The sequence below is a fragment of the Topomyia yanbarensis genome, chromosome 3, assembly GCF_030247195.1.
Source record: "Topomyia yanbarensis strain Yona2022 chromosome 3, ASM3024719v1, whole genome shotgun sequence".
Taxonomy (NCBI): domain Eukaryota; kingdom Metazoa; phylum Arthropoda; class Insecta; order Diptera; family Culicidae; genus Topomyia; species Topomyia yanbarensis.
Window position 1 is genome coordinate 326,171,518 of NC_080672.1, and position 15,695 is coordinate 326,187,212.

Sequence of the window (15,695 nt, forward strand, 5' to 3'; positions counted from 1 at the left end):
CATCAGCCGGCTGATACGTGTTCCCTTCGAATACCATCAAATCAAAGAACATATAAAATTACATGCGACAAAATATGGCAATTCTGAATATAATAAAATGAAACTGCTTAATCAATTGCATTGAAATAAGATCGGAAAAAATAGTTGCAAGGGGGTTAATTTTCAAAAATTGCACTGTTCATGAATCACATTATAAAATAGGCGATAAAGGACGCGAACGAAATTATTGTTATTGTTATTTATTTAGGCAATATAGGGTAAAGTGCCTATTTTCACCATACTAAGCAGGGTACCACATTAATTCATTAATTTCTCGGCCTACAATCATTGGAATGCATAAAAATTGGCATCAACAGCTTGCTTCGTTGTTAAGAATCAATATAATAACACAAATGCACTGAAAACAGTGAAATTATTGTGCTTGAGCGCAACGAAAACTCGAATCGAATGCCCCTATTGTTGCGCTACCATTTAACTCAATGTGTTGAACAAAGATGGCAGACACTGCTCTAACTAACGGCTTCAAAAGGGTAGGGTGATAATACAAACATGGCGAAAATGGGCTCAGTACCCTATACGCGAACGGAAATCTTAGTGGAATGTACGTAATGTTTCAAAGTGGAATTAAATGGAAGAAAACCCTAGGAACATTATTTATTTAAAAAAAACAACCGCAGAGGTCATTCACCTTTAGATTTTTAAATTATAATGTACATTTCATTTAACAGTTTTAACTTTATGTTCTTTAGAATACTGCGCAGGATAATGGGTCTGATAGAAGTTCCACTCGCTGGGTGTTCTTGAGTATGTCAGTTCAGTGGGCCATGGAAGACCTCCCCAGCGTCCCATTTCGGGTGCGGCGGAGAGCCCATGCGCAGATTTGTGCAGATTGGCTCCTTTTGAAGATATGTGTTGGTTGATGCCAGGAAACCTCTCCAGAACCCGGTATGGGTGCGGCGGAGGTGTCCATTATATATTACTAAGCAAGTTCGCACCTTTGAGAAATTTTAAAAGTTTATCTTCGCGTACTGGATCATTAGAAAGTATTTCTCGAATGGACGAAGACATGTGGTATTTTTTCGGAGATCTTCCAGCTCTTTGCAGTTGACGAGCAGGTGCTCCACAGTGCGCCTAGTTTTGCAGGTTTCGCATGAGGGAGGATCAACCCGAGATATGGTGTGGGTGTGGCTGATCTTTGTGTGACCTACTCAGAGCCGGGACAATATTTTCTGCTCAGTTCTGCTCCTCCGGTCCTCCCATGTCTCCAGCGATCCCTTGATCTTTTGTAGATGCCCATACAATGCTCTCCAGTGAAGTGTGAAGTTTTCTATCGCCTTTTTTGTAAATTCGATGTATATCTGTGGTTGGAACTTCCTTCGATAGCAGTTTTCTAGCTCTACGACCTGTGGCTGCTAGTCTGTCTGCGTCGGTATTTCCCCGAATGCCGCTGTGTCCGGGTATCCAGCAGAGTGTGGTGAGAATATCGGAGATCATCTCGATCGCCTGTATGTAGGGGTGTTCCGATTGCCCGGATTCGAGTGCCGTGAGTACGGCTAGTGAGTCAGAGAATATCACCGTGGGTATGTTTTCCGTTTTGTTTGCGATTGCGAACGAAAATAGTTGACCACCGCCTGCTATCAAAATAAATTCATGCAACAGTGAATGAACAGAGCACTTGGAAGAGCGCAATAAAATTAGTAAGAATTTAGCGTAAACAGGGCCGACAGAATACGTGGGTAGTATGGGTAGTACTACCCACTCGAAAATAACCGAGGGGGGAATTACCCACTCGAAAGTGTGGAACAAACCCAAACCTGAGATTAACTATGTATTTGTCTCGCGCACAAAATGAATACGTCCGAAACTCTCGATGTACAACAATTTTATATTTTAAATCAGATACAAATTTCTTTGCTTTACAATTTCAATTTCTTCAACATGTTGGATAATAATCAGAATTGAAATTTTAAATTATTTTCTATTTCTTAAGGTTGGACAGAGAATGCGCAAAAATAGCAAACGAAAAAAGCAGTTTTTTTCCACATCGTGTGTTAGATCTTCATAAAAATCAATCAGCTTATGTAGACCGTTGATACAGTACACTCAGCGACTACCGGAAAGATAAGGAAGGCAAAAGACACACAAGAGGGATTGATTTCAACATCAGAGTAGCAGAGACCGTGTCAGGGTAAGTGAAGAGAGGACGGGCAACAATGACAGGGAAAAGAAGAAATTTAACTTGTAGCTTTTTGACAAACGGAAGATCACTGTCAGGACATCATGAACCGGATCGCCGACTGACATCCTTGGATCCGCTGGGAACTCTTTTGGGACCTGATTGCCAGGTAGACGTTAACATAACTACCAAGAGAGAAAAGATAACTAAATTTATCTATGGTGCTTTTTGTTTATATAGTTTATTTATGTTTTTTTGTCTATACAGTGCATTATTATTTCATCGGGAAACGTTGATTTGAATGTGGATCTACATAGAATGCTGTTGTCACCGAAAGATTATTGGCTGCGTGTATTTCGAATTTCAAAGATTGAATCGAATACACAACGTAGGAGGGCCTAGCCACCAATTCAAACATTTTTTCTCTCGTTAATCCGTCGACAAACTGGTGCCAATAACCGCGTTTTTCAGCCCTCATCAAGTTTTTCATTTGTGATTCTAACGTCACGTATATTCGGAATAATTCGGGTGATTCAACTTTCAAAATGTCCTTACAAGACCTTTTCGCGTACAATTCTGAACACTCTGGTCACCACGGAGTGCCGGGTACTCGTTTCGTCTGAAATTCAATCGCAATGTATAGAATCAAACCAGTCCAAACCTTGTACGCTGCTACCGCAAGAATTGCTTGTTTTAATTGGATTGTTTCGGATATAGTGGACGCGGAGCTCTTTCAATCAATGGGCTCACTAATTGTAGCAAGGTAGAGTACAATAATAAATCTAAAGCGTTTGGCCCTGCAATTGGAGTAGGTCATATTGAAATTGTCGCAAATATCACGCAATTAGATAGATCGACTATCCCATGGCATACCGTGAGAAATAAAGTCTTCTAAAACCAGCTGAGGTGCGATGTATATGGAAACAATATCAATATGTCTTTGCCTTTGATTCGGACCTGACAAGCGACAACTTCAATACCTGGTACAGAGTGAAGATTACTCCGATTGAAAGAAGAGTACATTTTGATCCCCAAAAATACTCTTCCCTTGCGAATAATGTTAAAATTGTGGAAGATCCACATTGGAAGTTAACCAGGTTTTACACAATGCAAATGGTGTAAAACCTGGAAAAAATGTTGAAACTGATATTTAGGGACACTTGGCGTTTTTGTTGTCCTATGTGGAAATTCCTGCTCTATTTTTAGATTCCCGAGACCAGAAACCACTTATTTTGATTTTGTAACAGCACCCCTCAAGGGACAATCTCAGGCTTTAACGAGGAAGCTAAAAAGAAAAAGCGAATTTTCTTCTTCGAAAATGTATATGGCACACTAGAAAATGTTCCTACAATGGGATGGTCAGACTCTCGCTCTTTAGTGAACGAGGAAGCGAATAAATTAATCATGGCCGGTAGCGTAGCCCTATTTAGCAATTCTTCTCGGAGCGTTCTGCAAAAAAGTGCTTCAATTTTCCCCAAATAATGTATATATGAAATACGTTGAGAGATCATGCGGAGTCTCTCCACAGCAGGAAAACTTTTCGTAGTTCTCTCCGCATTTTCCACACCGTGCCTAGTTTCTACAATAGGTATCTGTGGGTCCAATGGTTTGCGATGAGGGCAGTTCTTGCCTCGCGGCACAAAAAGACGAACAGGTAGACGAGCCCCGTTCAAAAGAAGAAAGTGCTTATGAGCAGACCCTGCGAAAGGATCAATATGAGGCTGATGGAAAATTAGTGGTTTTCTTACATTCCTCGATTTTTACCGAAGCAAACTTGCAAAACCAGAATTTTCTCTGACAAAAGCAAAGGGTTGTTAAAGAACCCAACCCGTACTTCGCAATTAGGGCCCCCGTAGGAGACTACACCATCAATCTCTACTTCCCAGGAGGGTACGTAGACAAGACTTCTTCGTTTAGTTAGATCCCGCATATATCGATGATGTTAAATGGCTTATATTTGGTACGGAAGATGACATTACTGGTGCCGGTTGTTTTAGATGTATATAATTTGTATCGAAAAGTGGATTTATCGGCATAATTTTTGCCACCGCAGAAATATCCAAATCGACCTCCATTGAGCCTGAGGGAATGTCGGTCGTTGGAGATACCTTTCCGTTAGCCAACACTATCATGCACGCCTCAGTACCTGCGAAAGGTTCTATCGGTGGGAACGGAAAACTAATGCAACGATATTTTAAAGAATGGAGTAATTGGTAGCTGTAGAAAATATGAAGTATCAGTAATCAACGAATACATTTTCGCTGAGCCGTCGGCCATACAGCCCGTTAACAAAGGGTATTTTCAAATAGCCACCAGATTTTATCCGGGAATTTTCCTGTTCACTTACACACGCCAGGTCTGAACTTTCGTTACTATGGGTCTCGAACACACATCTTAGTACCCACTGGGGAAAAAAACTGTTCCGCCGGCGCTGAGTGTAAAGTACGTTATTGAGAAAATAAGAGGAGTGCTGAAATATTGGAGATGTAATTTGGCTTTCCAAAGGTATATGCATGTGCTGAATATAAGAGTAAGCATTAATAATCGAACAAATTCACTAGACCATACATAGAACCCAATCGATAAGTTTTATTATCTCGTCTAATAAAATAGCATTACCTGAATAATGAAACCTGCTATCAAGATAAATTTTGTGATAGTCTTGCTAATCCCACTATTAGGGCCAGGTATGTACACATCCGGCTCCGGATAGTAGTTGGGATCAATCACTCTCGTTTTGACTATATTGGCATAAGCTTTAGCAGAACTCTTGGCGATTCTAGTTCTTGCGGGATCCTCGTAGTCTACATAGTACAACCCGAATCGTTCTGTCAGCCCAGCTCGCCACTCGAAATTATCCATCAGACTCCACGCAACGTATCCCCTCACGTCACAGCCCTCTTCCATGGCATCCAAAACTGCGTTCAAATACTGATTGTAGTAGTCGATACGTGCCACATCCTTCGTCCCCCCACGATCGCTGACTCCATTTTCGGTGACGTAAACCGGAGGATTGTCATACTCGCTTCGTATCCAGCTCAGCAAACTATACATTCCTTTGGGATACACCTTCAACCAATCGGATCCACTATCGGGCCAGGCAGGATCCTGATAGCCCATAGCATTACGATCGTGATCAAATGAAGGAATCCTATAGTGGGCTGAGTTTTCTGCATCATTCGGGTACACTATGGAAGTTGTGTAACTGTTGATCCCGAAAAAGTCCGATGAACCTTTCAGGCGTTCGATCTCTTCCCCGGTGAACCGTGGCATTCGAGAATTGATAAAACCCTGCTGCTGACTAAGGTTTCCAACACGATCTATCATCACTTGCGGATAATTTCCTGATTTTGAAAAAATGGGATGCATGTACCATCCGAGCTGTGAAATAATCGAAATTAAACTTCAACATCCTGAATGGTAATGGCTGTACTCACATAAAATTGTAATGACCTTTCAGCTGCCGCACGGTCTTCCGCTGAATCACTTCTTGGCTCATTCCAAGAAGTGTCCGCGGTGATTCCGATAATACCTGTAATTCGAAGTGGTAAATATCAATAGGAAATCGTTACCGCTGACTACTTGTTTACTACCTTTTTGAGTTGGTTGGAATTCCGTCCTATATAAGTGGACGGCTTCAGCATGTGATAGTAAAAGATGATGAGTACACAAATAGCACGGGATCCCCGCAAAATCATAACCTGGGGACATCGAATCAAATTCATAGGAAAACATACACGTTTGCAAAGGTTCGTTGAAAGTTGTCCACCATTTGACACGATCGCCGAAGGTTTCAAAAGCCACTCTCGCATATTCCTTGAAATAGTGAATAAGCTCTCTGCTGGTCCAACCACCCAACTCCTGCAAACGTTGCGGTAAATCCCAGTGGTAAAGCGTAACCATTGATTCGATGTTGTTCTTGATCAGTTCGTCAATCAACTTGTTGTAGTAGTCAATACCAGCTGGATTGATTTCGTTACTGATACCGGTAGGCATGATTCTGCTCCAAGAAAACGAAAATCGATACATGTTGACTCCCAGTTCCCGTAACATCTCGACATCACGTTTCCACTGAACAGAAACCATCCATTAAACTAGTTAACAAAATGAGTGTACGGTACATACATTATGATAACTATCACAGGCCACATCACCATTCGTTCGATCTGCAATTTTTTCCGGGTAGTTGTGGGTCAGGTGATCCCAGATGGATTCTCCTTTTCCGTCATCATTCCAAGCACCTTCAATCTGGTACGCAGAGGTTCCCACGCCAAACTTGAATCCAGGCGGAAACTTTCTCTGGCCGTGAACTCTTACGATAACTCTAGAATTGTATTTGATTTCATTAGTAGTAGCTGGAGGACTTACTTGCAAAAATTGTTTTTACAAACAGTTGCAGAGGAGAATAATCAATCTAACACCCAACATTGTGTTGGCCTAGTTCAACCGACATCGACTGAGCCACTGAATAGCTCTAGCCGTGAGCGATTTGATCTATATTCTCGATGCAGTCAACCATTCAATAGATTTATTTATAACCGGAGATAATAGGCAAACTTATAACCTAATCTCTTATCATTTGAAGTCAACTGGTCAGATACTGGCGATTGCTCAGCGAATCCGCAAAGATTCGTCAAACGTTGCCCAACAAAACCATTGTTGTATTTTGGATAAACATCGCTTAATGACAGATATCGTATACAGGATGCAGCAACAAGACAAATGTTGATGTAATCTATTCAAAGGAAATGAAATAAGACAGATGGATCAATAAAGTTAAAAGCAGTAAGCCATAACTAACGAATGATATAATATCTATTTTTTAAATGTGTTGTTCATCTGGAAAAGACGAATAAGAAATAGTCGAAATCAGTTACAAAATATTTTAAAAACTAACTTTTATAATATGTTTAGGCAAGTTGCTATACTTTGCAAGGGCCTTCTTTTCTTTTAAATTGCAACTAGGGTGGTTCTGATTTTAGCAAAATCAAAATTTGCATCTTTTAACGGTCGAGTTATACATGCGCAGTAGAGTGGCTCGAATATGACATTTTTCAGCAGGGAACTTTTTGAGTTCCTTTTATGGTCTCAAATGCCTGTGCAACGTTTGGGAGCGGTCGGTTGCTTCCCGGGTTTGCGCATTGCGTTCAAAGTTTGTATGGGATTTTATATGGGGAAATCAATTATTTTGCATTTACGTTAATAAAGATCGCTATTTCACTCAATATAAAAAACCAGCTTTATAAAACGATAACTCAAACCTTGGTTAACAACTTTGTCGAAGACGGTAACTAGCTACGAGTTTTCAAAAAATAGGTCTAACGATTTTAAAACTTATGGTTCAATCCAAATGCAGAAATTCATTATTTTTTCCAACACTGTCAGTACACCGCTTTTCACTAGTAAAATAACTCAAAATTGGCGTTTTTTGGAGAGTTTTGTAATTATTCTAATTATTATTCAACTAAATTTATCCTTACTATTGTTCCCTTCACATTCTCTATAATTTGTTGTTTGACACTTTATCCCTAACACTTTTCATTTCGCTGCAATTTAATAGTTAACACAGCATGACCTCACCACAATTGTAGTGGGTTTGAAATCGTTGTTTTTGCATATGAAGCGAGGTGATGAAAATAATTTTGCTTCGAAACTAAAAGAGATGGAGTCAAAGAAAGAATTGTAGAACTTGGTGAGATGCATTATTTCAATGATAATAATGGTGATGTTTACTATTTACTTTTTTAAGTAAATTAATGAAAATGCTAAAAATAACATTAACTTTAAAGTTTAAACTAATTTACTTCAAAAAGAATACTAAATACACTTAACTGAAAGGTATTAATACATTTTTCTCTGCAAAGTTTTTCTAGTTTTCGAATAAAAATAAGAAAAGGTACAATAAGTGCCATACTTTTTCAATAAGAGCTAGTATTAGTGAAAATAATAAAAAAAATATCAAAGTTCGATAACTCAAACACATGAAAACAAGAAAAGATAAGTGTATCATCTCAAAGAACAAATTATGCAGCTCTTCAAAACAAATAATCTCTATTATTAACATGGTGATGTTACCTATTCAATGGATCTAAAAGATTTGAAATACAAAGTATATTTTTTGAGTTAGAGCTATTTTAAGACAATTAATTTTTTAACTCAAAAAGTTCAATAACTTAGTAACGATTGAGATTTGATAATAGGTGTTGTACGATTTTTTTCTCCAAATAAGAGTCCCTCGAGAGGTTCTTAACCATGAACCAAACACCCTGTATGTAGATCTAATGCAGATATTAACTCTTTACAAGGCAGTGGCAACTAAATCGGCACCTTTTCGTTTCGTTCATAACGCAGGAATGTGACGTGAGAAGTGTTTCATTTTTATGAAATCTACTTGTTAGAAGTTTGGCAACTCTTCTCATTACTTTTTATTGAGATACAGTGAAAAGTGTCAGATTGGTGAAGAGCTTTTTGAAAAAAAAATACGACGGTTTCCTTTTGGACAATAAAATTCGCTCGATTTTGAAAAAAATACTCTTGACCCTCTAAGTTGGTGATGCAAATTTGTAAAAACAACTATTTTTAATCCGAAAATTTGATTTATGGGTGGTAAAAATTCCAAAGAAAAAAATAAAATGAATAAATGAACGTCTGATATATGTGGTCTCATTTTTCAACTTATCCTCAGAATCCAGGAGCTATTTACTTTTAATCAGGTAATAACCAGTAACCCACCTTAATTTCTTTCTGAATTTCTGATCCAGCTTGATTTGTTTTTATATCTATATTATAATCTCGCTGGAAATACATCAAACTTTACGTTTTCTAAGGGCGGTAGCAAGTATATTTTGAAACCCGTTTTCTATTACGAAATATATGTAGATATATTCTAAACTAAGTGACAGAACCGTGTTTCTATTAATATAACATTCATTAATATCCCCAAACTCTGGGGCTTATAAAGGGTTAAGCTACGTTATAATGCTTATTGTTTACTTGGATTGATAAATCTCGTCTGCCTCTGAAGCTTACAATAAAAAGTTTTATTGAAAAGAACTGTCTTTAAGAAAATTTCTTAAATATCGTTTTATACTAGGGGCAGATCATTCTAAGAATATATAACAAATTTGCATCAAATTAGAAAAACTGGATTTAATTTCAATTTTTGCATCAACTTTGCACTCCCTCACATAATATTTTATTTAACCTACGCTGTTCCACTTTGATTAACGTTTTGTTGAATGTAGGGCTAGTTGTTTTGTAAGGTTTTGACGTCTTACACGCAACGCAAAATACAATGTGAGTTTTTATTTTGAAGAAAAGATATAATTTCGCTGATTTATATCTCGGTATATTTCATTTACATTGTCTTCATATTATCAAAAAAGTTGTTTAAAATGACTTTATCAACAACTTTGCTGAAGACACCAAGTCTCTCACTATTTTTGAAGAGTTTCTTCTCCATAATTCACTAAAATTATTATGTCAAAAGATGCTCATTTTTATGTTGGAAAGCTTCTTTGAGGTTGTTAAACATTTGAAGGTGATAGTTTCGTAATTATCTGATTGTGACACTTAGAAAAGTTTTTAAACATTTATTCCACTTTAAAAGTGTGCTTTGAATTTCCATTCTTTGACATCATTGACATACTATAAAAGAAATTATAAAAGACATCTGTGAAATTAATTTTGTTACTGAACTTCCACTAATTTATCAAACTTACATTAAATTTACGCATTTTCAAAAAACTCAACGATTTTCTATTTTTTTAGCATTTGTAGACTACATAGAATGGTATTACAATATTCGCTTATATACTATACATTAGTTCTACGATTAAGTTTAAATTTAATTTGTTTTCTGGTCATGAAAAGGTCGATTATTGCACAATTTTCAATAATGACGCATCATTATATTGATGGGGCTATTTTTGGCATAGTTTGTCCTAAAAGATTGTTCTTGGAATAAATTACGAGTTCTTAGTTCACGGCTAGGTACATAAAATTTTATTTGCGGAAGTAATGATGCGGATTGTAAACGTTGGGAAATAATGTCGTTTCTAAAGCAAAGCATGGCAAATTCGCGGCGTTCTTTGCGTGTTTGCATATTAATGAGCATGCAACGTGCTTTATACGATGGAAGAGGAAATGTCGTCCAGTTTGGTTTACGAAGTGCGTACAAAAGAAATTGTTTTTGGACTGATTCGATGCGTTCTTCGTACAGGACAGTGTATGGATTCCATACTACGCTGCAATATTCCAAAATTGGCCTGACAAAAGTATTGTACAATGATTTAATTGTGTAGGGGTCTTCAAAATTATAGCTGAAGCGTTTAATAAAGCCCAGCATACTATTTGCTTTATTTATTATTGTATTGTAATGTTCCACAAATGTGAGCTTGGAGTCTAAGATTACGCCTAAGTCTCGTACAATTTTGCATTTTTCTACTACTTGGTTTCCTAAGTGTATGTCTATAGGAATATTTGAAGTTTTTCTGCTGAAGGTTATTGTGTTACATTTCTTTACATTAAGTTGGAGTAGACTTTAGCTACACTATGTGTGGAATAGGTTGATTTCGTTTTGGAATACTTCATCGTCTTTAGCTTGGTATATTCTGAAAGCGAGCAGTTTGTTCGCGTTTCGTTAAATATGATACGTGCCATTTCAAGAGTTTATTTTCCATGCCATATTATCATGCCATATTTGGAGAGTAATAAAGGTATGTCAATACGGTCGAATGCTTTACTAAAGTCTGTGTAGAGAGTTTCCACATGGTTGCCTTTGTCCATTGCATTTACAGTGAATGTTACAAATTCTAAAAGGGTTGATGTTGTTGAGCAGCCTTTATAAAAGCCATGCTGTTTGCTTGTTATTTGATTTTTGATTTGCTGGAATATTTTATCATTCACTAGTTTTTCGAATAATTTTGGAATGCATGAGATAATGGCAATTTCTCGATGGTTTCGAATGTCCGATTTAGCGCCTGATTCAAAAATTGGCACTAAAAAGGATGATTTCCATATTTCTGGGAATGTTCCCTTTTTCAGTGACATGTTGAAAATATGTAGTAATGGTAGAGTAAGTTCTTCTGCTAGATTTTTTTTTAAATATTGGGGCAATTCCGCCAGGTCCAGGTCCTTTTGATGCGTCTAGGTTTTTTAGTGCCGTGGTAATTTCGTGTTCAGATAGTTCGTGGACGGAAATGTTATTTGAAAATTCAGATATAAATGAAAAGTAGTCATGGTCGCGGTCTGTTTCGGAATATGAAGTATACATTTCTAGAAAAAAAAACTCCAAATGAATTGCAAATTTCAATACTGTAATTTCCTACATATCCGTCAAAATGCATTTGGGATGGAAAGTTGCTACTTTTCAATTTCGTTTTCACGTTAAATTTCACATAATTTAGCCCACTACGCTTGAAATTTTGAACATTGATCCTATGGGAAAATATGAGGAAAAATGTAATAAATGCTATAACTTTTGAAGCATCACTCGGGAAATTACAGTTTTCCTTTTATGATATTATGATATTAATTCATTTTTCCAGTTCATACATTTCATCCAGTTTCTTTATTTCAATAATCTGACAATTTTTTTAGTCATTCATTTTATCCATTTCATCCAAATTATTGGTTTGACGCAATTTTGACACAAGTTTATTTCATATTTTCTTAATATCATTATATTAGTTTCCATTTGAAGCATTTAATTCATTTTATCTTGTTAAGATTTTTTCTTCTTTTTATTCATTTTATCAATTCTATTCACTCTGTTTATTTGATTAATTCCATTCATTTTTGGGTTTTTATAAATTTTATTTATATTATTCATTTTATTATTTCATTTATTTTATTTATTTTGTGCAGTTTCTTTATTTGATTAATCTTATCTATTCTGTCCAGATATTCTATTCATCCGATTTCTTGATTTGGCACAATTTAATTTATTGTATTAATTTTGTAACTTTTTCGAACTTTTCTAATTTTTAATTCAATAAGCTGAACTAAGTTGAATTCTTTATTTAATTAATTTGATTTAAATAAACATTTTACTCATTTTATGAATTTGATCATTTATTGTTTGCTCTAATATTTTTTTTGATCTAATTCGTTTTATTGATTTTCTATAATTAATTCAGTTTATTCAAGGTTTTATTCGTGCAAGCCTAAACTGTTCAACACACTTCTAGTTGGGTGCCTACTTCAAATGAGTTCTACAAACTAATGAATAACAGTGATATGCGTAAGAAATGTCTCATCTCACTGATAAATGGATCAGGCCGTTTTTTTTTAAATTTATGGCGGTGATTGTAATTGATAGAAATATTGATGATATGAAACGAACGTTAAACGTCTACGTTGAATTGATACAATAGGAATATGTTTGTTTGGTTGTATCAGATCATATTATTTGTAGTGGGCAATCAAATCAAAATACATAACGTGTCGAATAGCATTTTACATTCGCTAATAAATGCTGTACTAAGGTAATGTGCCTATGATGGCAATAGAGCCTATTATGACCCTATTTCGAACCTCAGCATATGAGGTAATGCAATATCTAATTTGCTAAAAACGATGTTCAAAAATAATTTCAAGTTATATTTTTTAACAGGTATGCGCATGTTAATTTATAGCTATCGGCTAAATCTTTGGTTCAACATTCGATGTCTACCGCTGTGACCGTAATGCCCTCAACAGCCACAAGACATCAGGCGGTGGTGTGCTTATCGCCGTTCGGCGTGGTATAAAAGCCCGAGTGATCAACGATGACCGGTGGGCGAGCTCCGAGCAAGTGTGGATATCAGTGAAACTTGCCGATCGCAATCTGTTCCTGTGTGTTGTGTATTTTCCACCTGACAGAATTCGTGATTCCAGCCTGATCGATGTACATCTTTCCTCCGTTTCTTTTATCGCCTCGATCGCCGCCCCGTCTGATGATATCGTTATACTGGGCGACTTCAACTTACCTGGCTTGACGTGGTGCCAAGCAAGTAATGGTTTTCTACGATTGGATATCGAAAAATCTGCGCTTATTAACATTGCCAGTTGTATTTTGGACAACTACAGCAGCGCAACTCTTCGGCAAATTAATAATGTCACCAACGAGAATGGACGTACATTGGACCTCTGCTTTGTAAGTGCCCGGGACTGCGCTCCGTACTGCTGCACTGCACCGACTCCTTTAGTCAAGCAGGTGCGTCATCATCCCCCACTACATCTTGTATTCGCTGGTAACTTAGGAGTGAATTTTGAAGACGTCTCAAGCTCTATCGTTTACGATTTTAAAAACGCTGACTACGACAGCATCGTTAGCACGCTGTTGGATATAAACTGGGACGAAAATATTAACAATGACGACGCGAACGAAGCAGCGATGACGTTTTCTAGTATTCTTAACTACCTTATCGACCGCCATGTACCAAAACGAACAATTAGTACCGATGAACACCCTCCCTGGCAATCAACCGTCCTAAGACGTTTAAAATCTGCCAAACGAGCTGCATTTAAAAAATTCTCGAAGCATAAGACACTTGCATTACGAAATCACTACTTTCAACTCAACCACGAATACAAACAACAAAGCAGACGCGCCTTTTTTAGACACCAGCGAAACGTCGAGCGTCAACTGAAATCCAAGCCCAAGTCGTTCTGGAAGTATGTTAACGAGCAGCGAAAGGAATCCGGTTTGCCATCTTGTATGTCGTTTAATGGAGTTTTAGGCACCGACACTAAGGAAATTTGCCAACTGTTCTCCGACAAATTTTCAAGCGTTTTTTCCAACGAGTGCTTGCCACCACAACAAGTCGCTGCCGCCGCTAATTTAACTCCTTCTCTAGGACGAACCATCAACCGAATTTGTGTCGATAATGCTGCCATTCTTGCAGCAAATGCCAAACTGAAAGCATCTTGTTCCCCAGGTCCAGATGGTGTTCCCTCGATTTTTGTCAAAAAGTGCATCAGCGGGCTTCTTGAACCACTTCGGCGAGTCTTCGAGCTATCACTCACTACTGGTACATTCCCTTCCTGCTGGAAAGCAGCGCACATGTTTCCAGTTCATAAAAAAGGAAACAAATCGAACATTGACAATTATCGGGGAATCTCGTGTTTAAGTGCTGTATCAAAACTGTTCGAGCTGGTTGTGTTAGATCCTATTTTCTTTCACTGCAAACACTACATTGCAGATGACCAACACGGTTTCATGCCTAAACGATCGACAACGACAAACCTGCTCTCGTTCACAACATATGTAATTGATGGATTCGCTGACGGATTGCAAACCGATGCTATTTATATGGATCTATCTGCGGCCTTCGACAAAATCAACCATGATATCGCAATAGCGAAGCTGGACAAACTCGGCATTCATGGACAACTTCTGCGCTGGTTTCGTTCCTACCTCGATGGAAGGCAACTCCAAATCAGCATTAAGGACTGTCTATCTGCACCATTCTTCGCTACATCCGGCATACCACAAGGAAGCCATCTCGGTCCAGTAATATTCCTCCTCTACTTTAATGACGTCAATTTCACATTACAAGGACCCCGCCTTTCTTTCGCCGACGACATGAAAATTTTTCAACAAATACGGGATACAACCGATGCCGAGCTTCTTCAGAGGGATCTGGACAGCTTTAGCACGTGGTGTGATCAAAACAGAATGGTTTTAAATCCGAGCAAATGCTCAATCGTTACGTTCACGCGGAAACGCCAACCGACTCAGTTTAACTACCATTTCTTCGGCTCGAGCATTCCAAGACACTCTCACATCAAAGATCTCGGAGTCATCATGGATTCGGCATTAACATTCAAACCACATACGTCATACATCGTGGATAAGGCATCACGACAGCTTGGGTTCATCTTCCGAATAGCGAAAAACTTCAGGGACGTATATTGTCTTAAATCGCTTTACTGCGCGTTGGTCCGCTCAACGTTAGAATATTGTTCAGCTGTTTGGAATCCGTACTACCAGAACGGGATTGACAGAATCGAGGCTGTCCAACGCAGGTTCATACGCTTCGCCCTTCGTCATCTCCCATGGCGAAACAGATTTCAGCTGCCGAGCTATGAAAACCGTTGCCAGCTTATACACCTCGATACACTCAGCATTCGGAGGGACTGCTCTCGAGCCCTGTTCGTCTCGGACTTACTCTCTGCCAGAGTGGATTGCCCTACAATCCTCGGACGTCTGGATCTTCAAGCCCGCGTTCGAGCTCTACGTAATAACTCCCTTCTGCGAGTTCCGTTCAGGAGAACCAACTATGGTTGCCAGAGCGCTGTAACCGGACTCCAACGAATTTTTAACAGTGTGGCGACGGCCTTCGACTTCAACCGGACGCGGAATGCTATAAAAGCGAAAATGTTGTCAATTTTAAAATGTAATTAGTTTAAGCAACCACCATTGGGGCCAAGGGGCTTGTTGGTGAAGGTAATAAACATAAACATAAATTACTTTCTTGAAATGTCTGTTAAATCGCCTCATTCACATAGTGAACCGAAACAGGAGGCAACGGCA

General features: G+C 38.1%; 1 protein-coding gene across 2 annotated transcripts; it reads right to left on the minus strand.

Annotated features, from left to right (window-relative positions):
* Window positions 1–4,767: 4,767 nt before the first annotated feature.
* On the minus strand, window positions 4,768–6,633 carry LOC131689029 (myrosinase 1-like). 2 transcript variants are annotated; one of them, XM_058973765.1, is made up of 5 exons: window positions 6,568–6,633; window positions 6,302–6,500; window positions 5,770–6,247; window positions 5,614–5,708; window positions 4,768–5,557 (listed from the first exon to the last, which is right to left on the minus strand). In XM_058973765.1, the coding sequence occupies exons 3-5, from the start codon at window positions 6,227–6,229 to the stop codon at window positions 4,778–4,780; spliced, it is 1,335 nt and encodes a 444-aa protein (XP_058829748.1). In that variant the 5' UTR covers window positions 6,230–6,247; window positions 6,302–6,500; window positions 6,568–6,633; the 3' UTR covers window positions 4,768–4,777. The 2 variants fall into 2 exon arrangements, with proteins under 2 accessions (XP_058829748.1, XP_058829747.1); XM_058973764.1 differs by having other exon boundaries at window positions 6,564–6,633.
* Window positions 6,634–15,695: the final 9,062 nt, after the last annotated feature.

Bases quoted from the DNA above. Each gene is read 5' to 3' on its own strand.
- LOC131689029 (XM_058973764.1), bottom strand. From the start codon at position 6,604: ATGTTGGGTGTTAGATTGATTATTCTCCTCTGCAACTGTTT. The intron at 6,248-6,301 runs GTATGTACCGTA...GTTTCTGTTCAG, and splicing joins CCTGTGATAGTTATCATAAT to TGGAAACGTGATGTCGAGAT. The intron at 5,558-5,613 runs GTGAGTACAGCC...ATTATTTCACAG, and splicing joins AAAGGTCATTACAATTTTAT to CTCGGATGGTACATGCATCC.